We start from the raw sequence: 27396 nt of genomic DNA, 5'->3' as shown, positions 1-27396 counted from the left end.
GGCAACCTCCAGCAGGTGGAGTGTGAGAATGAAACAAGAGCCCCCAAATTTCCAGAGAATACCACTTCCTTTCCTTCTACAGAAGCTTTGGTCTAGGTTTGCGAAATCACAGGAGTAACAGTTATGATATAATGTCACCAGGGTGCAGCAAGGTGTGTGGGTACAGCACGTATGACCCAAACTTCTGGGACAAACATGAAAGTCTCTCCAGAGACCTGTGGCAGCGTGTCAATATGGCGCCATGGCTGTCCCAGGGTGTGAGTTTGGCTGATTTTTTTCTCTGCACTATTTCATTGTTTCTGCACGTTCTATAACGAGTTTAAGAGTAGAAGATGACAGAAACTCTATTTGTTTGAACAATGAGAAGTGGTAGGAATGAAGTAACAGTTGGAAATTGTATTGTAAGGACCTCAGTGTAACGCCCCTGCTATGGGCGAGGTGAGGGGATTTACCGAGGGCGAAGTGGTGGGTCCCTCCCCTGTGAAGTGTGAGACGTGTGAGCAACAGGATACAGTGAAATGGGACATGCTACCCCTCAGCCACCTCCGCAGCCGAGGCCCAGCCTTACTCTGAGCAGAGCACGGGCCTCGAAACCTGGATGTAAAGCTCTTCCAGGGAAGGGGCTTTGGTGGTGACAACGCCGCCCACCCCTGCAGGATCCACGGAGAAGCTTTGGGGGATGCCTCAAACTCAATAGCAAATTTCACCTTGGGGGCTTTCTGGGGCAACATGGCAGGAGGTCACTGGCCCAGCTGACTTGATCCCAAAGTCCTCAAATGCAGTCCCTGGTGTTCCATCCAGAGCAGGTTGCGTGGACGGTCATAGGGAAACATCTACATGGTTGGCAGAAGTTGCTTTTTAGGTGCCTTTAAATTCTTTCCCATTACTGGACCACAGAGCCTGGAGTTCAGGGAGTGTGTGTATATGCATGTACATTTGTATAAATGTGTATGTATGTGTACACATATATTAGTGTGTGTATATGTATATATGTGCATATCTGTATACATGTGTATATACTGTATATATGTGTATACATAAAAATATGAGTTTACATATGTGTGTGTATACATGCCTATGTGAATATATATGAGTGTATATATGTGGCTATGTTTGTGTATATGTATCTATTTGTGACTATATGTGCATAATCTATATGTGTATGTATACCTATTACCCTATGATTATTTTAGATTAGCACAATGATATTGCAGATCATTGCCAACTATGGCGGGACATTCCTTAAAACAAAAATATAGTCCATAGATTACAAGTGACACAGAGCTTTCAGTAAAACCTCAACCATTATAAAATTATGTTCTTTACAAGCACACTATGGCGACATTAGTTTTCTGTAGATATGCTGATGTTTCACATCAGTGAAAAATTCTACAGTTGTTATTTATGTGGGAGATGTTAAAAGTGCTAGTTTGTTAAAGATAAAAAATGGGAAACTGTTTTTTTTCTAACTCGATTTTGTCATTTCTTCATTTGCAATGTGCCAGGAGTCAGGAACACCAGAAGCCGTCTGACCTCTCTTGACCTTGCTCGACTTTGACCCCTTAGGGTGGCCGTGCCCCTACAGGCAGTGCCGGGCTTTGGTTCATCCACACAAAGAAAAGTAGAAGAGTGACTGGAGGAGGATGCTCCCCAGAATAAGACACAATCTAGGTTTTGGAAGAATGCCAAGTCGGTTAAAAATATAACGTTCCAGAACATCTTTGGATGGGTCACTCCATCTCATTTGATGCTATCGATGTTTCCCCAGTGTCAGGTGTCGCCGCGGCTGAAGATACACTCAAAACAGTCGAGGCTTCCTTGGATGGAGCCAGAGACACTTTCTACTTCTTCTTGACTCACCCAGCTCGCGGAGTTGTCTTCTAGGGTCAATGAAGTTGGTGCAGATTTGTGTGGTGTGGGGCGTGGGGCACGGGAGGAATTTGAGGAGTATGCGAGAGACATTACAGTCACCTGTGTCACTTTTCGTAGACATTGTGTGAGTGTGCGTGTACGTAAATCGGAAGCAAGTCAGTCATAAGGCCGGATGGTGGTGAGTTTGAGAGGGTGGAATGTGGGTGATCACATTAGGAGTTTTCTTCTCTGCTCTTTATACTGAATTACTCAAAAATTTAAAAGACCCTTAGAGAATACAATATGACTGTTTGAATACGTTGTTTGCACGAAAACTTCCTTTTCCCCATGAAAAGTGCCTCCAGGTTTATTACGCATACTGGTTGACCCTTCTTCCTTCGGCTGTGACAGGGACTACAGACAAATGAAATCTATCCAGCGGGTAGAAGGCAGCAGACGAGGTCTAACCACAGGCGCAGACAGCCGCTTCTCAAGGACGCATTCTGTGCTGGGTGCTCTTCCAGCAAGTTCTTAACCTGATGAGGACGGAGCTGTGACTCTATCCCAGCAAAGCTCCTGGGCTCCAGAACCCACACTTGTAACTGCCATGTGGTCCTTCCTGTCCGGTGTAGAAGTTCCCATCGTGCTAGTTTTATCCTTGAAAAGGCGAAACTGCAAAACTGACTATAAACTCGGAGAATACCGTGGAGAGATGTCTGGCTGGAGGCCCCTCGTGGAGGGCACGGCGGGGTATCCGGGGTGAACAGAGGAGCTGTTCAGAGCTTGGGCCCTGGGGCCAGGCTGCCTGGATTTGAATCCTGCCTTCCCCACTTACCAGCTGTGTGACTTTGGGCAGGCTGCTAATCTCTCTGTGCCTCGCATTCCCCAACTGTAAAATGGAGACGATGGGGAGAACATCTGTCTCAAAGGTGACTGTGAAGATGTCACGAGTTGACCCAGGTAAGGCACTCGGAGCAGAGCGCAGCACAAAATAAGGACTCTTTGAAGGTGGGTTCTTACCACTAACTGGGAAAAAACCCACAAAAACAAAACTAGGGGCATCTGATGCTTGCTGCCTGGCATACAGTAGGGGCTCAATAAATATTTCTTGAACGAATAAGTGGGGAATTTGGTTTCTAGGGGAAAAAACACCCTTGGACTGTGACTTCTCCAAGTGAGGTACCAAACAGCTCAGCACGAGGCAGGGTTCAGAGGAACATTGCTCCAAATTCCAAGCCAGCGAGCTACAGGGGAAACTTTATCAAAATGGACCCGTGGTTGCTCATTGGCCTGAAAGGAAGAGTGGTTCCCAACGATGACTTCATGGAAAGGACACAATTAACCTTGATCTGGGGTTTATTTACTCCATAAATTGAGAAGTCCTGGCGGGGCTGGAGCCTTGTTCCTTGCCAGTCCTGATTGCAGAAGGGATTTTCTGAATGGCTAATTAAAACGAGGCCGGCATCTGCCCGCTCTCACTTCTGATTGTGCTGGGCTTGGAAAAGTCTTGCAGGGCTCGGTAGCAGAGACTTCGATTTCTGTTTTTGTAGTAAGTCGGAGACACACCTTGGAAACACATACTAAGTGAAGTTACAATGACTGATCCCATAACCAGAACATTATTTGGTCTAATAATATTTTTGATGCGCCTAGAGGCATTGAATTGTGATAATTTTGGATAAGCACAGATTAACTATGGTTCCATTTTTATAAAGTTTCCCCAGGGGTAGGTTTGGAACATTCCAGCCACATTCCTCTGAAAGCTGTTTCATTTTAAGCGGTTGGTTACCCGATTTCTGGAAACCATGTCCTAGAAGTGTTTTCCCCTAGAAACCAGACACACCACCTACTCATTCAAGAAAAGCTTTTTTGAGTATCAACTATATCAATTGTTATATTAAAATGTATGTATGCTAATGATTACAGTCAAATGTTTGAAGAATGTATACCAAAGTCTTAATGGTGGTCAATCTGGAAGGTGAGGTCAGGATTAGTGTTTGAATTTTTTATGATATGCATGTATTACTTTGGTCAGTGGGAGAAAGAGAGAGAGAGAAACTTACGGAGAGTTCAGTGATCTGAGGTGGGACCGAAGAGGCTGGGAGTCAGGCTGTGATTTTTGAGTCCAGAGAAGCACAAGTCCCAGTTCTGGCTGGAGGCGGGAACGTCCTGTCCCTATAAGCAGGGACGTCCCTATAACGTCCTGTCCCTTCCCCTCCTGCCCACTTCCTAGCAGAAGGCAAGCTTGACAACCAATCAATCGAGGGGCATTTTTTTCTCTTTTTTTCCTCAATATAAACTCACCGGAGTAGAAAAGGGACATTTTTGACTCCCCAAATTCCCACCTTAAATCTTGGCCGTTGTCATCTGACGAGACGTCATCAACGTGGATCTGGTCACAATCCTATGGAGAAATTGACGAGAAGAGAGAGAGAGAGATGTGCCTGGTTAATCTGATGTAGCCGTTAAGAGCTGGCTTCACAGACTGGGGGCCGCAGTGAGCACTGGACTGCGAGTCAGCAGTCTGGGGTTCCGGTCTGGGCTTTGCCACTAGAGGTGAGACGTCCTTGGGTTGAGTCTCATTCCCTCATTCTCTTTGGTTTCCTTATAAATGAGGAGGTTGACTGTAAGGAAAGTGACCATATAATTTATCATCCAAACCAAGATAGTTCTGAGAGTAAAAGGGGCTGCTATTAATATTATATTGGGGGAACAGGTGCAAACTGGGACTCCCCAGCTCTCCAGCCCCCCAGGCACGCCCAGACACATGGTCACCCTGGCCATACAGTGGAAGCCTTTGTCTTGCTCAAGGTGTTTCCTCTGCTTGGAATGCTCCCCCGCCTTCTTCTGCTTAGTGAACCCTGTATCCTTCAAGCATTCGCTTCTGGACCTACGTCTTCTGCGTCCTGTGATCTGTGATCATCACTTACCGAGCACTTACCACATCCCAGGCACCATCCCAAGGGCTTTTCATTCAACAAACTCCAATGGCTCAATATTTCCCATTACCCATAAACCTCTCATTTTCTTTGGGGAAACACTTCTCTCTGGGGGTTGATTGTAGATGGGGATGACCAAGGGCACATGATCCAGGCTGGACCAGTCAGAGGGAGCCAGGATCCCTCTGGCCACAGAGATTGCTTTGGGGCTGAGCATGTGGTCTAAGCTGGGCCAGTGAGAACCAGCCCTGTGCTGGCTGGGCTCTTGGGGAAGAGGTGCTCTCCTTTCGCGGGGGCTGCAGAGTGGTGGGGTTCAGCCTGGAGCTGTTGAGGAAAGCAGGTCTGAGAGCTGGAGAGAGGCACGAGGCCCCGTCACGTGATAGGATCCCCTGGGGCCAGTCACGACTGAAGCTGGGCCATCCCTGACTGCAGCAGGCTAAATAATGGGCCCTTAAACATGTCCACATCCTAATCCTCGGAACCCGGGAACATGTTACTTTATATGGCAAAAGGGACTTGCAGATGTGGTTCAGTTAGCTACACATCTTGAGGTGGGGGTTCATCCTTGATTATTGGGTGGGCCCTAGATGTAATCGCAAGGGACCCTATAGGAGAGAGGCAGAGAGTGACTTGACCACAGAGGGGAGAAGGTGACTGGAGTCATGTGCTCTGACGATGGAGGGAAGGGCACAAGCCACGATCCGCAGGTGACCACTTGAAGCAGAAAAAGGCAAAGAAACAAATTGTCCTCTCAGAGGCTCCAGAATAAACCAGCTGTGCTGACACCGTTAGCCCAGTGACACTGGTGTGGACCTCTGAGATCCAGAACGGCAAGAGAATACATTCCTATTGTTTGAAGCCACTAAGCACGTGGCAATTTGTGACGGCAGCCCTAGAAACTAATATGCTGACTTTTCTATTTGAGCGAGTTGAGTTGGATTTCCGTCACTTTGCAGCCAAGAGTGATGAGGGATGCAACGTCCCCCATGGAACCCACCCACGATACATCCCAATCCCACCAACTCTGCCTCCATCGTGAGGTACGTTGGGATGGTCCGTTGACGGCGGGGGGGGGGGGGGGGGGTGCCGGCCCCTATAGTGCCGGGGAGGAGCACAGGCTCCGCAAGCCGACCGCCTGCGTGTGGATCCTGGATCCAACCACCTCCCAGCGCTGTGACCTTGAGCCAGGGGCACAAGCACCGTGAACCTCAGAGGTCTGACGGGTGAAAGGAGAGGATAACCGAACCTGCTTCCCAGGGCTGAGGTGAGGAGAAGCGAGAGGCTGCATTGAAAGCACTAGAACAGTGTCTGGCACACAGTGGGTGCTACATAAATGTTCGTTTTTATTATTGCGTTAGATTTGATACATTTTCTGCATTTTGTTGCAAGTTGATTTCGGGAGGCAGACAGGCCTTAGAGAGACTGCTGGGGGAGGGGAAGCACATGCTACTCTGAGCTTGGGAACTGAGGGAAAAACTGGTTGTAGCATCTCCTGGTCGGAGGTCGGAAGCTGGAAAAAACGGTATTTCCGACCTTTTGAGCAGATCTCAAAAGGGGCTTGAATTTATCTTTGAGAATTGGAGCTTTGCTAGGGGGTGCAGAGGGGTTGGGAAACCCGTGCCCTCATTAATTTTTTAAAGACATGCAAAGGTAGTCTTGTCATGGCGATGTTTAGGGAGACTGTTTTGGGGGTAGGGGTGGGGACGTGGCATCTGGGGCGGCCCAGGCTTCTTTGTTGGGAGCAGGGCTAGAGCCTGGGGGGAGGGGTCAGCAGAGGAGTGGTGTGGCCGCTGGTTCCTCTTTGACCCCTAGAATGGGCTTTGGATTGGAAAGGGGTTTGCTGGCAGGTGGGGCTTCCAGAGTCCTCGGCGCACTGGCCCAGGCACAGAAGCTTTGTGGCAGGTGACAAAATGTGACTCAGAGTCCAGGAACTGCCATTCCCACTGCTGCATAGGACCTCGCACCGCTGTGACCCAGAGACAGAACCTGGGCGTGGGCGGTGGTGTGCTCTGTGGGGCCCGCAGGGCAAGAGCAGCAGGGAAGTCCCACCGAGTGGCTTCCTAGGGCTCAGCCGTGGGCAAACGGGGGTGGAGCAGATGGCAAAGAACGTGGCGGGTGCTAAAGGGTGACCCCAATATGAAAAACTCTGTGGGGGAGTGGGAGAAAAACTGGAGGGGACACACTGAATGACCACGCTTGAGCCAGCAGGTGTCGGGCTGACCCCCAAACCTTTTCTGCTTATTCCGTATTTCCTTTCTTTCCATGGACCCAGGACTCTAATCAACGCTTGGTGGTCTCAGGTATAATTTATCCCCACCCCCAAGAGGGAGTGTCCTTTCCCTGCAGTGGCCGAGCACAATGGCAGGACTCCCATGTTTAAAGACTCTAGACCCATGCCCATGCTGTCCAACACGGTGGAAATTAGTCACATGTGGTTATTTATACTTATATTCAAATTAACTAAATATAAACTGAAAAAAATTCAGTTCCTTAGTCCTATTTCAAGTGCTCAATCGCCAGCTACAACATTGGACGGTGTAGATATTTCCATTGTCACAGAAAATTCTACTGGACATGGCTGCTCTAGAGGGATCAAGGAACTAGACTGGTGGCTTCTCTCCTGCATAGATAAGCTCAATCAGGGAAGAGCTGAAAACTGGCCTGGAGACTTATCTACTTAGCCCACCGTGTGCTTACATGTTTTTTGGAAACAATGGCCAATACGCAAACTCAGGGGTCTCTCTCCACCCCCACCCTGCCCCCCTCCCTCTGTCCTCCCTCTTGCTCTCTCTCCAGATTTGCAGCAACTCCTGGGAATCCGCACCCTCTGGTGACACAGAGCTTGCATTCTCACACCCCGACAATCGCTGGGAGCGGAGCTGCAGCTGCCTCCTTCCGCCTGGGCATCCCGCGGTCTCTACCGGGTTTACTTCCCTTTCCATGACCTGGTTACTTGGCCCTGTGGGCACCCGGGTTTGAGACTTCTGACCCACGGCCATCTTACATAGAAGGGAGGGTGCTAGGACCACCAATCCTGGTATGCTAATGAAAATGGTATTTACAAGACAGCGCTGACTTTACAGACTCAGGCGCAGAGGAAATAAAATCAACAGAAAATCCCCCCAGTGCGCTGCTTTGCCTGAAATTGGAAAAACACCTCCGTAGGCCCCCCGGCCTTCCCTCAAGCTCCAAAGCCACCCCAGGGGTCACGTGGGCTCAGGCCCCTGGGCAGGGTTCCATGTGCTTTCCTTGATGTCAGGGGAAAGGCATTTGGGGAGGCTGTGTTTTTCTCATTTGCAAGGGGATTGTTGGGGGCGCTAAAGTGTGACAACAGTGGCGATCACATTTCGGACTTAATAAAATACCATGACGCTCAGCTAGACGCTACCTCATACTCCGCCAGCTGACCTGGATCGAGTTACCCCCCGAGCTGGCAGCGAGGGGAGCTGGACAGTGCAGAGGACATTGAGCTCCTGGGGAAGAGAATCCCACACCCCCCAACTCTGCTGCCCACTCCCAGGTACGGGGGCCGGCCTCTAAGTCAGAGAGGAGGCTTGTGCACACGGACCAGGTGCACTTCTGGTCTGGGCTCTCCGGGGTCAAAGTGTGACCATCCTGGGGGCTCTGAGGGGGACCAGCTGGCAGAGACAGAGGAAGGGTTCCCATGGCCCTGGCCCAGGTGAGGCACAGGGGGGCTGAGGACCAGGACCTGGTGCATCCCTGCCTCAAAGGAGGTCACTTTCTCACCCAGAGAGACACCAGGGAAGAGCCTTGTGCCAGGACGTCCGTCATCCCAGGGAGAAACTGGAAAACACCTAAAACACCCTTGATTAGATCATAGCTAAATAAAACGTGGTATATCTATTCAGCCGCATCCTACCCAGCTGCTCAGAAGGATGAGGTAGATTTTTATGTTAGCACATGGAAGGTTTCCAAGACCGCCTACAGTGTGAATAAAGCAGGCTAAAGAACGACGAGTCCAGTATATCATGTAAAACTCCATTAAAATACGAGATATTTTATATGAATATTTACATATAATACATAACTGGAAACAGAAAGATCTAGAAGCTCACACATCTGGCTGGTAGCAGTAGTTTCCATGGGAAGGTGTTGGGATTGGGCTGGTGGTCAAAGAAGGCTTTAAGCCTTATTGTTGTATTGGTGTTTGGGTCATGGGGGCAAACCCCTCATGAATGGCTCGGTGCCCCCCCCCCAAGACAATGAGTGAGTTCTCGCTTTATTAGATCACTGGAGAGCTGTCTGTCTGTCTAAAGGAGCCTGGTGCCACCTCCATTCTCTCTTTTGCTCTTTCTCTCGCCACGTGACCCGCCTGCTCCCCCTTCGCCCTCTGCTTTGACTGGAAGCCCCCAAAGCCCTCACCAGAAGCAGATGCTGGCGCGATGTTTCTTGTACAGCCTACAGAACTGTGAGCCCAATAAACCTCTTTTCTTTATAAATTACCCAGTCTCAGGTATTTCCTTAGCAACACAAAACAGACACAGTAGCACCTATTTCTTTTTTTAAAATTGATCTTTGCAAGGCTGGAGGGTAGGGAAGTTAAAAGCATAGACTCTGAGGGTTCAAATTCTGGCCCTGATACTTACTAACTGAATGACTTGGACAAGGTATTGAACTTCACGGAACCTCAGCCTCCCCCTCTGTGGTTGAGCTGCTAGACCAGTACCCACCTCGTAGGGTATCAGAAAGATTAAATGAGTCAATATAGATGAAGCCCTTTGCAAAGCGCCTTGCTGTAGAAAATGCCCACAAAACACACGCTTACCATCTTTGCTGCTACCATTACCAACCTGAGTTCTACAGGTTCGAACTCTGTGCCTGGCAAAGTAATGGTTCAACTGAATTGAGCCACCACTGAGAGAGGGCAGGGAAGCAGAGAACAAGATAGCGACATTTAGGTTCACACATTCTAGACAACATTGGAGTTAGCATTCAAATGCCCATCCCTGGTCTCTAATCCCAGCCCTGCATTTTCAGGTGTGTGATCTTTGGCAAGTCACTTAACACCTTTGAGTCTTCAGGTTTTTTTAAAATAATCTTTTTATTCTAGAATAGTTTGAGATTTATAGAAAAACTGCAAAGATAGTACCTCTGTCTCCCGTATATGCATAGAACCTACACCCAGTTTCTCCTTCTGTTTACTTTTTATGTTGGTTTGCTACATTTGTTTCACAACTAATAAATATTACTATGTTCTTACTAACGAATGTCAACTCCTTCTTACAGATTTCCTTAGTTTTCCCACAAATGTCCTTTTACTGTTCCAGGATCCTTCCAGGGCGCCAAATCACATTTAGTCATGTGTCCTCTTAGGCTCCTCTGGGCCGTGACAGTTTCTCAGACGTTCCCTACTTTGGATGACAGTTTAAAGGTGTGCTGGTCAGGTATCTTGCAGAATGTTTACTAACTGGGATTTGTCTAATGGTCTTCTCATGGTTAGACCGGGTTTATGGGTTTTCGTGAGGAAGGGCACAGATGAAAAGTGCCCTTCTCATCACACGCTATCAAGGGTACACACTTATCAACTTGACTTATCACTGTTGGTGTTGAACTTGATCACCTGGCTCAGGTAGTGTTCGTCGGGTTGCTCCACTGTAAAGTTACTCTTCCCCCCCTTGCCATATTGCACTCTTTGGAAGGAGGTCACTATGCATGGCTCACACTAAGGGTGTAGTATCTACATACATTATTAGAAATTTTTCTGCTGGGAATTTGTCTATTCTCCCTTATGTATTTATGCAATCATTTATCTACATCAGTATGAACTCATGGATACTTACTTTATACTCTGGGTTGGAATCCAGTACTATGTTATTTTATTACTCCAGCTTCTATTTCATTTTGTTGTGCTTTTTATTTTAGTGTTCCAGCTTTGGCCATTGGGAACTCGTTCAGTTGGGTCCTGGGTCCCTTTGACATAACCCATCACTGTGGTTTTATTTATTTATTTTTTTTTGAGCACTTCCTTACTTTCTTGGCACTACAAGATGCTCCAGGCTTAGCTTGTATATTCCCTGCCTCAGCCCTATAACCAGCCATTTCTCCAAGGAGCTTGGGTTTTAATTGGAGAATGGTATTAGAAACATGGGTGTCATTGCTTCTGGGCCCTCTCAGGTGACAGTGCAAGGTCTTCAGTTTTAAAAAAAAATTATGAAACATGGAGGTATGTTACAACTTGCAGGTATGTTACAAGGCAAGTGGCAGGCACTCAATAAATAGTACCAATTATAGTGCAGATCCCATATCACCCGTGTGGAAACTGAAGCTCAGACGGGATTTGCAGGAAACTTCTTTTTTTTTTTTTTTGAGACAGAGTCTCACTCTGTTGCCCAGGCTAGAGTGCCGTGGTGTCAGCCTAGCTCACAGCAACCTCAAACTCCTGGGCTTAAGCAATCCTCCTGCCTCAGCCTCCCAAGTAGCTGGGACTACAGGCATGAGCCACCATGCTAATTTTTTTCTCTATATATAATTTTAGCTGTCCAGATCATTTCTGTCTATTTTTTAGTAGAGACGGGGTCTCGCTCTTGCTCAGGCTGGTCTCGAACTCCTGACCTCGAGCGATCCTCCCGCCTTGGCCTCCCAGAGTGCTAGGATTACAGGCGTGAGCCACCGCACCCGGCCTTGCAGGAGACTTCTGTCAAGAGTCACAGGGTACAGATGAAGGTATCTTCCGGGATTGCAGGGGAATTCTATCTTTCATTGATGATGACAGCAATTTGTCCATTTGTCATATGCTCAAGGTCCAGTTTTAGTTTCAGGGTGATGTTAGTTTCATAAAATGTGTGGGAGAGGATCCCATCTTTTTCTTTGCTTTATAGTTTGTGTTGGATGGGATTTCTCCTTTCCTTAAAGGTTTGTTGGAACTCTTTTTAAGACCAGCAGGACCTGGTGCCTTTTTTGGAAGCCTGCATCTTTAACAATTTGGCAATTTCTCATGGTCATTGGTTAACCTTATTTATTTTTTCCCCTTGGGCTAATTTTGGTAATTTGTACCTTCCTGAGGAGTGTCAACTTTACCTAGGTTTTCAAATTCATTGGTGTAAGAGTGTACTGGTATTCTCATAATTAAAATAAATGACCTCCCCTGAATCCTTAGTAATGTCCCTTTCATTCTGGATGTTGCTTATTGATCTCTCTCTCTCCCCTTCTGGATCAAGATTGACAAAGGCTTATCTGCTGTGATGGTCTTTTCAATTGTTCTTTGAATTTTCTAATAAATGTCATTTAAAGTCATAAATGTCTCTCTTGATCCCCTTTCTCCTGCATCCCACAGGCTTGATACTTAGTATTCTTGTCGGCGCACCTTGCCGAGCTGTTAGCTCAGTGACAAATACTTATCAAAACCTGTTCTGATTGAGCTGGGGACAGCTGGGGTTTCCCAGACTCTCCTGCTGTGGTTTGATCCTGTCATATTTTGTCCTTGGCTGCCTCGAGACACGAATGTAGGAAGGAAACAGTTAACAAATTTGCTTTAGAAAAACAGCTTTTGTCAGGGCTCAGATGAACTCCCTGGCCACTCCTGCTCTGGGGTAGGGATATTTTTTAAGTGGGATTGCTCAACGCTGCCTCTAGACCAGCCAGAGAGGAGTCTGTCCCCGGGCAGGAAACCTTGGCCTTCTCCCCTGTGCTAAGTGTTTCATTTATCTCAAGAGCACTAAAGAGGCCGTGGCTTGAGTTGTATTAATGGCTGGTTGGGCAGGACGCTTTGGAGAGCAGTTCGGCACTAACACGGTGAAATATTCTCCCCCATAGCTTCTAAAGAACCGTAAATCAGGCGTTTAGCAACTAGGTCCACGTGTCAGGCAGGCAGCCATGGCCTGCCCTAATTTCAGCAACTTCTGAGTGGTTCTGGCATGGTCTTTCCCAAAGCTCTGGCAGCATCTCGGAACGCCTCCCCACCAGCCCACCTGACTGCCCGGCCCTCCTGAACTGGGTCAGAGACACTTTTGGCCGAAGATCTTTAGGGTCCTCTTGCTTCTCACCGAGGACTCGTTTTCCTTCCATCCACTCTGCTGGCCTCTGTTTCTTCTCTGCTCTGTAGTTCATCGCAAAGCGCTCCCTCCATGAAGGACAAACATCCCAGCCTGGAAATCAGCTTGGCTGGGGATCAAACCTCCTCCCTCCTCTTCCTGGCTGTGTGACCTGGGAAAGTGACCGACCTGTCTGGGCTGTGGTTTCTTCATCTGCAAAATGGAGATTAAAAAAATCCCATCTCCTTTGCAGGGTTTTTGTGAGGATTCAGTGAAGTAATTCATGTGTGATGCCTGGTGCAAAACAGAGCTCAATGTGTGTCAGCTGCCAGGCGAGTGAACCTCCCTGTGCCTCAGTTTCCCCATCTCTAAAAGGGGATACTAGCGGTACCTGCCAGGCACCCAGAGCGCATGCGCCACACGCTGGCCGCTGCCGCGACCGTGTCGTTATTCCGATGCGTGCCCTCCACTCAGCCCCGGCCGCGTCACTACCCCTCCTGCACATGGTCCGTGTCCTTCCTTCTGGAAATGCATTCAGATCCCTTGGATATTGCTTTGACTGCCTCCAGGTGATTCATCTCCTGAGTGGGGACCGAGGGGTGCTGTAGGGTTAACAGCAACCTACAAGGTAGATGTTAACCCCCATTTTACAGAAGAGGAAACAGAGCCCAGTAAGTTTACCTAACTTTGTCTAAGATCATCCAGGAAGTAGGTAGTAAAACGGGGTTTAACCCAGAATCTGCCTGACTTCATAGCCTGTGTCTCAACCGCTGCTTTGTTCTTTGGTGTTTTCTCTGCTTTGCACATCAAGATTCTTCTGCCAACCCCACTTTTCCAGTGTCTGCCTTCGTTCTGGGAGGGACTGAGAGAGGAGATGTCTCTACTCTTGATGGAAGTACCTGTGCCCACCTGGCCTTTGGGCAGGCAGGGGCTGGCTTCAGCATCAATGCCAGGGCCTGCTCCGATGTCAGTAGCACCTGTGGGTGCTAATGTCCCCCAGCAGTGATGCACTAGGGGTGCTGGGGTGACAATCAGAACTCTGTTTCTTCCTGCTGCTGGCAACACCATGGAACCAGCCAAGGGGCAACCGGTGCTCCCTGCCTTCCTTGGCCACACCTGGAGGGCGTCTGGCCCTGGTCAGAGAGCTCTGAGTGCTCCTATTCACTCCAAAATTGCTTTTCACAAAGGAACTGCATTCTAATTCAGCTCCAAGTGTAACTTCTTTTGCCTTCTCTTGGTGTTGGTGGGGCCTGGGAGCACGGAAAAGGAGACGTCCAAAACTACAAGGCTTAATATTGGGGCAAACTTTATCCTTACAGCGATGAGACCCTCTGGGGAAGGATCGGGTTCGGCTCACCACCTCCGCCTGAGACACACACTTGTGCACATACGTGTGCTGCATTCAACGTCAGGGGTTCCTGCCCCGCTGATGGTGGGCGTGACCTGGGCAATCACTCCCCTGATGTAACTTCTACGGCGTAATCATCTGTAGCACTGTGACCAGGGCCTGATAAATGGTATGTTCTCCATAAAAAGCTTCCGGATGCCCTTATGGAGAAAGGGATCTGACTTTCTTCCTTGGGGCTGTCACTCGCACAGGAGCCGGGCTGTGAACTGGCCTCCTGCGGCCCGCTGGCCTCTCCCTGGGTCGGCGCAGCCTCCTCAGGAAGCTGCGGAGGCTAGAGAGTGTGACAGGGACCGCTTTGCGTCAACAAACAAGGTGTTCTCACTTGTGTGACTTTTAACTTCTCCCTCGTGTAACATGGTTTCAGTTCTGCTGAGGTGCCCTGGGGGCTCCTGGCACGGGGGACATTTTTGAAATAAATTTAATTCCTCAAGTTTCTACCTAGACCTGCTTTGTGAAATGGATGTTGGGCAGAGACTATCAATCCCATCTTACAGATGGGAAGACTGAGGCCCAGGTGGCTTGCATAGACTGAACTCAAGATTGATCATTTCAGCAAGGATCATCCTCTCTGGAATTCTAGGACTGCAGGCCATAATGAAAAACCTGTATCCTTTCCTGACGATAAATATTATAATGCCCCCAGCTAGCCAGGGAAGATTGGAATCCGTAGGCTTCTACTTCACAGTTTAGTCCCCAGGGATAGTCCAGATTCCAGGAAAAAATATTCCTACTAGGATAAATAGAATTGTTCTTTCATGTATAGTTTTATTTTAGGTTGCCCTTATTGGTCTTTCTTTCTTTTTTTCACCCCCCCCCCCCCAGAGACAGGGTCTCTCTTTGTCACCCAGACTGAAGCTCAGTGGCCGGATCGTAGCTCACTGTAGCCCTCAACTTCCAGGATCAAAGGAGTCTCCTGGCTCGCCTCCGAGTTGCTGGGAGTACAGGTATACCACCACACCTAGCTAATTTTTAAATTTTTTGTAGAGATGGGGTCTTGCTATGTTGTCCAGGCTGGTCTTAAACACCACACTAAAGCAATCCTCTCTCCTCAGCCTCCCAAAGTGCTAGGATTACGATCACTGTGTCTGGCCCACCCTTATTTTTCAATCCGTTGAACCCATAAGGTGAACATAATTTACAAAGCCAGAAGATCCCCACACTAATCCTTTTATCAGCCAAAACCATCTTCACCTTGGAGAAGGCTGCTTACTCTTTCATTAGAGTCAAGTAACTCATTGTAATTCCCTCCTTCCTTTGGCTACCAGGAAGCTCATAGATTCACTCTGAGCTTGACTGTAGTAGTTAGCCTGTATGAGCCTGGATTTCTTGGGTACAACTCTTTACCCTTAGTCATTACATAGCTTTTAATCCTTTTGCTTTAATAGTTCTATTTTAAGTATGTTTTCCATTTGAAATCTTTCCCAAATCTTTCTGACATAGACTGGGTATAAACAAATGAATTCAATTTATTTTCAAAGCTTCTTTTCTGCCTTTTTTTCCTACCTCCCTTGCATCTTGCTTAGGGGCTCAGGAGCAGACACTTTAAATAAGCATATTCCCTCTGCTCACTCTCACTCTCTCTCTTTGTAAAACATGCTTTCAGGGGAATGTAAATTGTTTTTAAAAGCTTCCACTCTGGCCCACTGCTAATTATTACTGACCCAGGAGGATCGGCACTAATTTGCCTTAATAAACTTATTAAATAGCAAATTTCAGGAGGAAGAAACTACATAGCTTTTATTGGATTAGTAAAACTGCCAGTGGACATCGCGCTAGAACAGAGAGAAAAGCCCATTAGCCACACAGGAAAGCCAGGGAGATAATCTGGCTAAGTGTGTTTCTAATAAACGGTTGCTGGCCACAGTTTTGTGCCTTCTTGGGGAATGCTAGCAAAAGTTTCAAGCCCCTGAAAGAAAAAGAGAAAAAAAAAAAAAAAGGAAGGAGGAAATCATCTTTCCCCCCAAACTAGATGCAGGTGATTAAACACGGCGAATATTAAGTGAAACCGGCAACCACAAACCTCCAGGTCATTGAAGAACAGATGTGTGTCTGCAAGGTTGAAGATCATCTCTTCCATCATCAGGCCGATGCGCACGGATGTCGTGGTGTCCTGTTAGAGAAGGAGAAAATCACACGAGTGGAGCCTGAGTCATCTCAGCCTGCCTCCCCATCCTGTCCCACCGCTGGAAGGCAGTTTTGGTCTGTCTCCATCCGCATGGCTCATGCATGGCCTGAAACGAGTCTCTGTGTGGGGTCAGGGTAATCACGTTGCACAGATTCTGACATCGCACTTCCAGGTTTTCGCCATTTCTGTTTACCCTCCAGTATTTATTTATTTATTTTTGAGACAGAGTCTCCCTCTGTCGCTCTGGGTAGTGTGCCGTGGCATTTTAAAGCTCATTGCAACCTCAAACTCCTGGGCTCAAGCAATCCTCCTATCTCAGCCTCCCGAGTAGCTGGGACTACAGGCATGCGCCACCATGCCTGGCTAATTTTTCTATATATTTTTAGTTGTCCAGCTAATTTCTATTTTTTTTTTTTTTTTTTTTTTTTAAGTAGAGACGAGGTCTCGCTCTTGTTCAGGCTGGTCTCAAACTCCTGAGCTCAAGTGATCTTCCTGCCTCGGCCTCCCAGAGTGTTAGCATTATAGGCGTGAGCCACCGCGCCCGGCTGGTGCATTACTGCTATTATAAAAATAAATAATTAACAACATAAACCCTTCTTGACCCTTAAAAAAATGCAGCTGGTGATGTCAGCTTCACACACACGACTGTGGAAATCAGGCCCAGGAACACAGCCATTAGGCGAGACACTTCATCAGAGCCCCGGGAGCCAAAGCTTAGCACTCTGGGTCCTGGCTGGAAGTCGGCAGGGCAGGGTACGCGGTGAGAAATGAAGAGCAAATGAGGAAAACAAACCTCTCGGGGCCTAGGAGGGACTCAGAGTGTGACCTGAGGAAAGGTTCTGGGGGTGTTTCCACGGATGACTCACACCCAAAGCATTTCACCTCTGCACGACAGCACATTCCTCTTTGACGGGGCTACACGTGCACCAAACCACCAATGACCAGCCCTCAACGGACTGGACAAGGAGCAAGAAGACGCTGTCAGCCCAGACTCGTCTGCCGAAAGGATTTACTCAGAAAGATGTCACCTCCCAGGCCAGCACACAGAGAAGGAAAAATAATTACCGCATATGAAATGACTTCTCTGTGAAGAGTATTTGTTATAAAATGGCATATACTGTATATTGATAAAGCTAAAATTATGACTGATTGATACTGGGGGGATATGAAGACAAAGTCTGCATGTGTGTGATGGGGGCAAGGTCTGAGAACAGAAAGTCCAGTTCTCATCTTTTTTTGAGACAGAGTCTCGCTTTGTTGTCCTGGCTAGAGTGCCATGGCGTCAGCCTAGCTCACAGCAACCTCAAACTCCTAGACTTAAGCGATCCTACTGCCTCAGCCTCCCAAGTAGCTGGGACTACAGGCATGCGCTACCATGCCCGGCTAATTTTTTGCATATATATATTTTAGCTGTCCAGATAATTTCTTTCTATTTTTAGTAGAGACGGGGTCTCACTCTTGCTCAGGCTGGTCTCGAACTCCTGACCTTGAGCGATCCACCCGCCTTGGCCTCCCAGAGTGCTAGGATTACAGGCGTGAGCCACCGTGCCCGGCCCAGTTCTCATCTTGTATTTGGGGAAGCCAGAGATCATGCCCAACATGGAAAAAAATCAAGAAGTAGCAACATAAGAATGTTACTTAGAAATTTGGAGGTAAGTTCTAAAGCATCAGCAAAGGTTGAAAGTTGTTGGCTGTGGGCAGAAAGAAAGAGTGGGAGGGTCACTGGGGATTGCTGTTTTCCATATATTTTTCTCTATAGAACTATATGATTTTTTTTTTTAAGAGAGGGTCTCGCTCTGTCACCCAGGCTAGAGTGCAGTGGTGAGATCATAGCTCGCTGTAACCTTGGACTCCTGGGCTCATGTGATCCTCCTGCCTCAGCCTCCCTAGTAGCTGGGACTACATGTGTGTGCCACCACATCCAGCTAATTTTTTTAAATTTTATTTTTTGTAGAGATGGGTTCTTACTATGTTGTCCAGGCTAGTCTTGAACTCTCTTGGCTTTAAGCAATCCACCCACCGTGGCCTCCCAGAGTGCTGGGATTATAGGCGTGAGCCACTGAACTATATGAATTTTAAACTTATGCACATATTTCTTGGGTCAGAAAAATTAAAAACAGGCAACATATTCAGTAACGTTCACTTTTCATTCTCTATCCTAGAGAAAAACTCATACACATTAACAAGAGGACCTGTCAAAAGATGTTCATTACAGAATTGTTAGTAAATAGCAAAAGATTGGAAAAAATTCAGTTTTCCAGCCAAAGGAGACTAGAAAAATAAAATGTAGTATATAGCATACAATGTTAAATGAAATTTCAATGGAAAGAAATGAAGTAGATCTACATGCACTAACATGGACACATCAAAAATATGTTATTGAGTGAAAAGAGCTTTTATGATTATGGTATATATTATATACTGCATGTAATTACATTAGGAACACATAAAATGTTACTATGTATTTTCCATGGGCACTTATATATTTGTAAGTATCTGAAAGGATAGACTCAGAGAAAGAACAGTGGTTAATTCTAGAAGGCAGAGAGGAGGGAGTAGTGATGGTCAAAGTGAACTTTAGTATTTTTTTTTGAGACAGAGTCACACTCTGTTGCCTGGGCTAGAGTGCCATGGCATCAGCCTAGCTCACAGCAACCTCAAACTCCTGGGCTCAAGTGATCCTTCTGCCTTAGCCTCCCGAGTAGCTGGGACTACAGGCATGTGCCACCATGCCCGGCTAATTTTTTCTATTTTTTTTTTTTTAGTTGTTTGGCTAATTTCTTTCTATTTTTAGTTGAGACGGGGTCTCACTCTTGCTCAGGCTGGTCTTGAACTCCTGAGCTCAAACGATCCTCCTGCCTCAGCCTCCCAGAGTGCGAACCTTAGTATTATCTAGAATATTCTAACATTTTTTAAAGGAGAAGGGATCCAAATATTTATTGTATAATTTAAAATTAAAAAAAAAATACACCAAATGCTTCTGTGGACAGCCTTCAGAACACCCACCTACTCACTGGCATTCTTGTTATTAATATTTCAGATTTTCCTAAAATTTGCTCGCATGTTGCCTATTAGATTGTCTCTTTTCAAAAAAACTTGATAAGCTATGTAGGTGGTGCCTCTTTTCAAAAAAGCTTGATAAAAACCAGTTGCTCAGAGGCAGAAAAGTCTGGAATAGCCCCAGAAAAGCACAAGTATTCCAGGAGTTAAGTAACAGTGTTGCCCTGGGCCAGACCACTTTCTCCAAGTAAAAACTGTTTTTCCAGGGTTGCAAAGACTGAGAAGCTAGAAGAAAAAAAGTTGGTGGGGATTCTGTTAATTTATGTGAAATACATCTGGAATGAGGGCAAGACAAAAGCCATCGGTTCTGTCTCAGGCTGCCTGCTGAATGCATCCCTAATACATGCCATAAACACACCACTCCTATCTGTTGGTTTCATTCAACCCAGTGCAGCTTAGTGGGAACTCTCCGTCTTAACCCAGCAGTCCTCCCAGCCACATAAAGCCTGAAATATGGGAGCCTTCGCACCATGCTCTTCAGCCAATAAAGGGCAACTGACCCTTTCAAATCCACTCTGATCCCTCTGACTGCTGAGCATCGTAGCGCGGATGAAATGAGACAGCACATGTTTAAACACCGAGCCCAGGGCCCGGTACGCAGCAGGTGCTCCACAAGTGTTGAAGATTGTCAAAATCTCCCAGTCCCCTTCCTCGAACCTTTAAGCAAATAACCTGTTTCTGTAAACCCAGCAGGAATACCCGAAATCAGTTGGTACAAAAGCCTTTAACATGCTACTCACATGAAAACCATTTTCTTAATCATTACATACTCTTTGGATTAAAAAAAAAAATCAGTGATTAATTTCCCAAACAAGCAACAGCATAAGTGGATTACTTTAAAAAAAAAACAAAAAACAAAAAACTGATCAATTTAAACCAGAACAGAGAACGGAGAAAAGGGAGTTTTCCCCACACAGGCTAGGAGCCTAACTCGTCCTTTGGAAGCACTAGGCTGGGGGCTGGGGGGGTTGGGGTGGATGGAATGTCGTCTTTGCTGGACTAGAGAATTTGTGGGTGGTTCTCTCCCAGCGAAGGTACAAATCAGACAAAGGCACTGCAGATTTTTCCAACGTGCGCTAATGTTCTACAGATTTCTCAGGGGTTGGCTTTGATGATGGTGGTGGGCTCTGCACATATGCATTTAGCAGGCTGGCAGGAGGCTTCTCGTGTTGGAACCACCCCTCAGGGCAGATGCTGTAGCCTTGGATGGCAGCTCCTTAACCTAATTATTACGCATTCTTGATGAAGTTCCCTTAATTAGAGGAGAATGGTGGGGCCTTTCACCATACGCGCTGCCCAAAGATCTGCCTTGTGGATCGTTGTCTTGTGATATTTTGTTGTATTTCTTGATGAAAGGAAGAGCGTACGTGCATAAAAGCAAGTCTTTCCTTACACATAGTTAATCTGAGGCAAAACAAACAGGAAGAAAATGGCGTGTAAATTCTCAGAGGTCTCAAGATTTGAATGCCAAAGTTATTCAGGGTTAATTAAGACCACGACAGTCGTTTTCCATCAAGTGTCTTCACCATCCTCAAATTTACAAGCTCTCCAATGCCAGCCATGTTGGGAGTCTGCTCCGAGTCCATACAGATTAGGAGATGATTGTTTTCATTTCAAAATGAGGAATTGAAGTTTTTACCAAAAAGTTGTTTTAATGAATCGGAGCTCTATTCGTCCATTACAGAATTTCTCTTTCTTTATTTTCCAAGTTTTCGGTTTTAAGCACATAGTATTTTTGTATTAGATGGCTCTAGAACATGTTCAATTCAAAGAAGTGAGATTCACACATTATTTAATCAGCATCTCAGGTCTTCAGACAAAAGGAAAGTATGCTCCAATTTCATCCTGAAACCGGCTTATGTGACTGGGGTCTTTTGGGTTTCTTCACAGTCCTGGTTGATTAATAATGATAACAGCTAATCTTTATCCAGTGCTTTGGAGCGGAGGTTAAGAGGGTGGGCCCTAAGCCCGACGGCCTGTGATCAAGGCCAGCTCCACCTCTTACTAGGTAGGTGACCTTGTACTAGTTACTTAACCTCTGGGCGCCTCAGTTCCTCATCTGTGAAATGAGCTTACTTATCTTCATCAGTTCATCATCACCAGAGGGAGACGGTGGGAGAGGGAGGGAGGCCAGGTATAAAGGCAGCTAGTTTCCCTCCTGCCCCACATCTATAGTACACAGCAGCTACAGTGCTTTCTTTATAGTAAAAAGAGCTGTCCTCACTTAAAACCCTCTGACTTCCCCTGGCCCTCTGAGTAAAGCCAACATCCTTTAGTGGCCTTGTGTGCTCTGGTCATTGCCTACTTTCCCACCCCACCTGGACTCTCTGCTCCTTGAACATGCCAAACTTACTCCTGCCCCAGGGCCTTTGCACTTGCCACTTCTCAGCCTGGAATTAACCTCTCCCCAGGCTCTCTCATGGCTGGCTTCTTCGTAACATTCAGTTTCCACTTCCAATGCCAGACAGGTCTTCTCTGACCATTTTATCTAAAATAAGCCAAGATGCCCACTCATTCCACATCCCATTACTCTGTTGCAGTTTTAAACAGCATTTATCATTATCTAAAACGATCTTATTTATTTATAATTTTTGATGCTTCTTCCTCAACTAGGAGACAAGCTCCATGAGAGCTACTGCCATGTCCCTTGTACCTGGAACACCGCTTGAACAGCAGCCGCTCAGTTAAGTATTTTTTAAATGAATACATGAGCGTGTGTGAACTTTGTGCACACTAACACAATTCTTCCTCAAAATGTCTTTTCCCTAAGTTGATAAATTGATAAATCAAGACTCAAAGCGAAGCGACTTGTCCAAGGTCACTCTGCTGAGTAGTGGCAGGGCTGATATTTGAACCCAGGACTGTCTAACTCAAGAAACCAAAATCTTTACCATTTTACTCGCTAAATATGTCTTCATGGGAACTAATAAAATAAAATACTTTATTAGGAAAAGACGCTTAAGGCAGAAGATAATCAGATGTCTTTTTGGGGAGACACCTGATTTAAAACTGTTGGTATCCACTTTTAATGAAATGCATGATTCACGTAATGAAATTACACTTCCAAAGTTGGAAGAAATGACAGGCAGCTGCCACATAAAAACCAGCGCTGATGCTTGTCCTGGGTCTCAGGCTTGCTTTCCCTTCTAATAACTGCCGGCCTTTACAGGGGATGAAAGGAAGGCCCAGGGGTGGGGAAGGTTCTCTCCTTATGGCCTCCGAGCATTTGTGCCTTTAATTTCCTGGACTTGATATGGAAAAAGCGAAGTTAACTGGTAAATCCCTTCCTTCTCAGCTGCCATCTCCCCTCCCGCCTCCCCACGGCCAGGAATGGCTGCGTGGGAACCAGACACCTTGGCTGAAATTGGAAATCAGCTCATTTTAGCTGGCCCTGAAGGGCTCAGAATCCTTTTTCTGCCCGCCCCCAGCCTTCCTGCCGCCCCCCCCCACACTTAAATGTAGCCCATAACTTTTTAAGATCTCATCCTCAGAGCCAAAAAGAAGTGTGTTGTGCAAAGACGTACTTGAGGGCCTCTTTAGATCAGTTATCAAATGTTATCAACTGCGACATTTCCAAAAATAATTTTCAGGAAAAAAAAAGCTACTGTCTCTGAATATGTCTTGGTCTCTAAGGTCAGGCTGCTTCCCGGGGGCCGGGTGCTGCGTTTTGACAGGGGTCTCTCCGGTGGGAGACAGGGCGGGAGGCACAGCCTTCCCTCTGGGGGGCCTGGGTCCTGCCATCCGCATGTCAGACTCGACCGGTCCCAGGGCCGAGCCCTCCCCGACTGCCTGCGTACTGTTCCAGCTCCAAACACAGCCCTGAGGCTCCCGGAGGAGGAAAGTCGCGAAGCTCTCCGAACACTTGTCTCAGCCGAAGCCTGCGCGGACGATGAACTTGGCCAACCTGCTCTGTGCTCCTCCTGAGGCATTTTCTTTTTTTTGAGACAGTATCTTGCTCTGTGGCCGGGGCTGGAGTACGGTGGTGTCATCATTGCTGATGGCGTGAGCCAACAATGAGGCGTTTTCTTAAGGCACTTGCGTAACAAGCAGAGGTGGGTGTTTGGGCATTTGGGGGCTGTCTTCACTGCTCTCGCACTAGCAATTGCACCCATAACCATCCTTCAGTTGGGAACTCTTGGCTTCAGATGTGTTCATGAAAAAGTTCTGGTGGCATGGTTAACAAATTCACTAGTTAACTCACTTTTTTTTTTTAAGAAGAGATTTAGCCCAATTTGCTTTAGGGAGACTGATGGGCGCATTAACAGTGCTTTTCCTTGTTTACACAATGTCTCTAGAATGAAAAAATTGAGCATTCTACAAATGAGGGTTTTTCAAACTCGGGACTGTTGGCATTTTGAGCCAGATAATTTTTTGTCGTGGGACCGTCCTGTGCAGTGTCGGATGTTGAGCGGTAACCCCGTCCACTACCCACTAGATGTCAGCAGCACCCCCGCCCAGCTGCGACAATCGTAAATGTCTCCGGACTTTGCCCCACGTCCTCTGAAGGGCAAAATCACTCCTAGTTGAGAACCACTGCTCTGAATGATTTTAAAGTAATGAAACAGCTTGGTCCTTAATGTTAGTAAGTTAACTTTGGGATTATAAAGCGGGCAACCTTATTAATGAAACTAGCTTTCTAACTAAGATAGGAGCTAAATAAAAAAAAAAATCTAAATCTCCGCACCCGCTGAGTGGGAGATGCCACTTGCCGGTCTGCAGGGACAGTGTCACTCAGCAGGTAGGAACCGCCCCTGCGGCCAGACACCTGGCTGCAAATCCAGGCTCTGCCCTTACTAGAAGGTGTGTGACTTGGGGCAGGGCACTGAACCTCAGGGTGGCCGCTTCCTCACCTGTGCGAGGTGGGAGCCCACAGCACCTACCTCCCCGAGGCAGGTTCCGGTGAGAGTGAGGGAGCTGAGAGGAGGAAAGCGCTTGAGGTGGATGCCTGGCTCGCCACCAACACCACAGGCGGATCAGTCATTCTTTTTTTTTTTTTTTTTTTTTTTTTTTTTTTGAGACAGAGTCTCACTCTGTTGCCCAGGCTAGAGTGAGTGCCGTGGCGTCAGCCTAGCTCACAGCAATCTCAAACTCCTGAGTTCAGGCGATCCTCCTGTCTCAGCCTCCCGAGTAGCTGGGACTACAGGCATGCACCACCATGCCCGGCTAATTTTTTCTATATATATTTTTTAGCTGTCCATATAATGTCTTTCTATTTTTAGTAGAGATGGGGTCTCGCTCTTGCTCAGGCTGGTCTCGAACTCCTGAGCTCAAACGATCCGCCCACCTCGGCCTCCCAGAGTGCTAGGATTACAGGCGTGAGCCACCGCGCCCGGCCCAATCATTCTTATTAGTATCCTTTTTTTTTTTTTTTTTTTAAGAGACGGGATCTTGCTATGCTGCCCAGGCTGGTCTCGAACTCCTGGTCTCAAGCGATCCTCCTGCCTCAGCCTCTCAAAATCCTGGGATTACAAGTGTGAGCAACCACCGCCCGCCCGGCACAGTCATTCTTATTCACAGAATCGCTCTCTGGGGCCTCACTGGCCATTCTAGCATCTGCACTTGGCTGTCCCTTCTCAGGTGCCGCCTGAAGGGAGGGTCAGGGAGGTGTTTGTCTTGGCACGACGTGATCCCAGGGCCTCTCCTCTCCTCTCAGCTCCCAGACTGCGGGTGAGCCAGGCTAGTGTCTCAGCAGGGACCCTGTCTGGGCTCGCAGAGGGCAGACCTGCCCGCTCTGCAGACGGCTCACAATTGCAGACAGCCTGCTGCCTGCCCTAGCCCGGTGTTTCTTCTGTGTCAATTACCCTGACGTCCCAAACTTCGGGACAATGTGCTTCTGCACCTCTTCTGGAAAGGAGATCTGCACCCCCCTTCTCTTTTAAAGAAAAAACACACAAACACACAAAACCAATCAAAGCCATCACACCATCCAAGCCAACTGGGCCTTTAAAAAATCACTGCCAAGTAGCTGTTTACAAGCTGAACAAATAATTACTCTGCCACAAGGAAGAAAAGTATTAATTAAAGCTATTCATTAAACAAGCTTCCCTATTCTGTGGGGTTTATCTGTTAGAAGTGTCAGCCAGAGGTTAGGGGCGGATTAACACACAATGGAGAGCTTTGCCAGTTAAATCTCCTCCTTGTGGTTAGCTTTTAATAATAAAGTTGTCATTAAAAGAAAGAATTTAATGGTTTTAATTGGGTTTAATTACTTGGAAACTCTTGGAAGGCAGATCAGCTTGTTGAAAAAAAATTTTTTAGAGGAAGACAAGAAAATGACGGTCATAAAGAAAAAATGAGTTGATTCACATGTTTAAACAGTAAAGTGAAAAAAAAAAGAACTTGGCTTCTTTGACAGTTTCACAGGAGAACACAGAAAATAGGAACGATCATCTCAGCTCAGCAAATGGGTCTGTTTGCACTAACAGGAACTGAACCGAAAGACTGTAGGAGAAATTCTGTCATCGCTGAATCCCAAGAGTCAAACTGACAACAAATGATGAAATCATGGTCAAATTTAAGAGAACAAAGATGTCTAAACTGGTTCCTCTTTTGGGGTTTTATGCAACTATTTAGCATCTTAGTTTTTTCTTTTATCTTTTGAAGAATGTTCTTTTGGCTGGAGATGTCTAGCAGCTTTTAAAGCATTATACTAAGGTAAAAATTTAAAGGCAAAAAATAACAAATAAATAAACGGAGCTGTAAACATTGAGTAGGGCAACCAGCCATCCTGATTTGCCTGGGACTGAGGGGCTCCTGGGTTGTGGGATTTTAGTGCTAAAACTGGACAAATGCGGATGAGACAATCACCCTAACACGAGTCACTGTCCAGGACAGATAACATGGGAGACCAGTGTGTTTACGGAAGTTCACGCCAAGGGCTACAAGGGCTTGACATCCAGCAAGTGTCTACTACTTCCATCGGCACTGACAGTGTCCTCTTCAACACTGTGTGTCTTCTGCTTGTTAGCAGTAGAGTCATACGTCAGCACACCTTCCTTGGACAGGACATGTTACACAACCAGCAACAGGCTTCTAAACATGCAGCTCCTTAAGAGACACGGTCATCCATTTATTCTACAAAAGCTGCTTACGACGTAGCTGGTACAGTTCTACACGCTTGACATGTATTAACTTATGTAATGCTCTCTCAGTGACCCTACAAGGTAAATATTATTGCTATTACACCCATGCTACAGAGGCGAAACTGCGGCACAGAGAGGAAAAGTGACTTGCCTGAGGTCGCATGGCTTGGAAGTGGAGCTGGCTTTGAACTTGAGCAGTCTGGCTCTAGAGCCCAGGCTCTAGACCAGAGATGGCGAACTTTTCCTGTAAAGGGCTAGAAAGCAAATATTTTAGGCTCTGTGGCCCATACGGTTTCCATCACAACTACCCGACTGTGCTCTTGTAGCCTGAAAGCAGCCATAGACAAGATACAAATGAATAGGTGTGGCTGTGTTACAATAAATCTTTATTTAAAAAAACAGGTAGGGGGCCAGATTTGGACCAAGGGATGGATGTAGTTTGCTGACTCCTGCTCTAGACCACTATGCGATACTATCTCCTTGCTCTCAGAGACTGAAAGTCCCTTGTCACATGGAGCTAACCTTCTAATGGAGGGGAGGGCTGTGCAAAACTAAGAAACGTTTTATTTCTGACAGTCACGATGCTATGAAGGAAAGGAAACCCAAGGATACGCTGGAGGGTGAGCGAGAAGCAGAGGGGGATGGGCTGAGCGTGCCTGTGTGTATGTGATTTGGGAAGGGCTACTACAGGTGGGGTGGACAGAGACCCTGTCTGAGGAGGTGACATCCAAGCGAAGGCCACGGGATGATCTGGGGGAGGGAACAGCCAGCGCAAAGGCTCTGAGGCAGCGCAAGCTTAGTGTGTTTGAGAAGCAGAGAGAGGGCCGGAGTGGAGTGAGTGTAATAAGTAAGTGGGAGGGGGAGGATTTGCCAGGCAGGCGAACCAGATAAGTTAGGGGATTCTAGACCACGGGCAAGAGTTTGCATTTGATTCAGTGTA

At 47.0% G+C, this 27396-nt stretch overlaps 1 protein-coding gene across 4 annotated transcripts in view; it reads right to left on the bottom strand.

Annotated features, from left to right (window-relative positions):
- The window catches only part of EYA2 (EYA transcriptional coactivator and phosphatase 2), a 139049-nt gene that overhangs the window by 12188 nt on the left and 99465 nt on the right, over window positions 1–27396 (bottom strand). For all 4 annotated transcript variants that reach the window (XM_069496209.1, XM_069496212.1, XM_069496213.1 and 1 more), the window contains 2 exons: window positions 16210–16299; window positions 4197–4255 (listed from right to left, as the gene is read on the bottom strand). In XM_069496209.1, the coding sequence (XP_069352310.1) occupies window positions 4197–4255; window positions 16210–16299 (149 nt within the window). The remainder of the gene's footprint in view (window positions 1–4196; window positions 4256–16209; window positions 16300–27396) is intronic.

This window comes from Eulemur rufifrons, chromosome 20 (assembly GCF_041146395.1).
Source record: "Eulemur rufifrons isolate Redbay chromosome 20, OSU_ERuf_1, whole genome shotgun sequence".
Classification (NCBI taxonomy): Eukaryota; Metazoa; Chordata; class Mammalia; order Primates; family Lemuridae; genus Eulemur; species Eulemur rufifrons.
The sequence above is the reverse complement of the archived record's forward strand: the minus strand, read 5'-3'. Positions and strand labels throughout refer to the sequence as shown.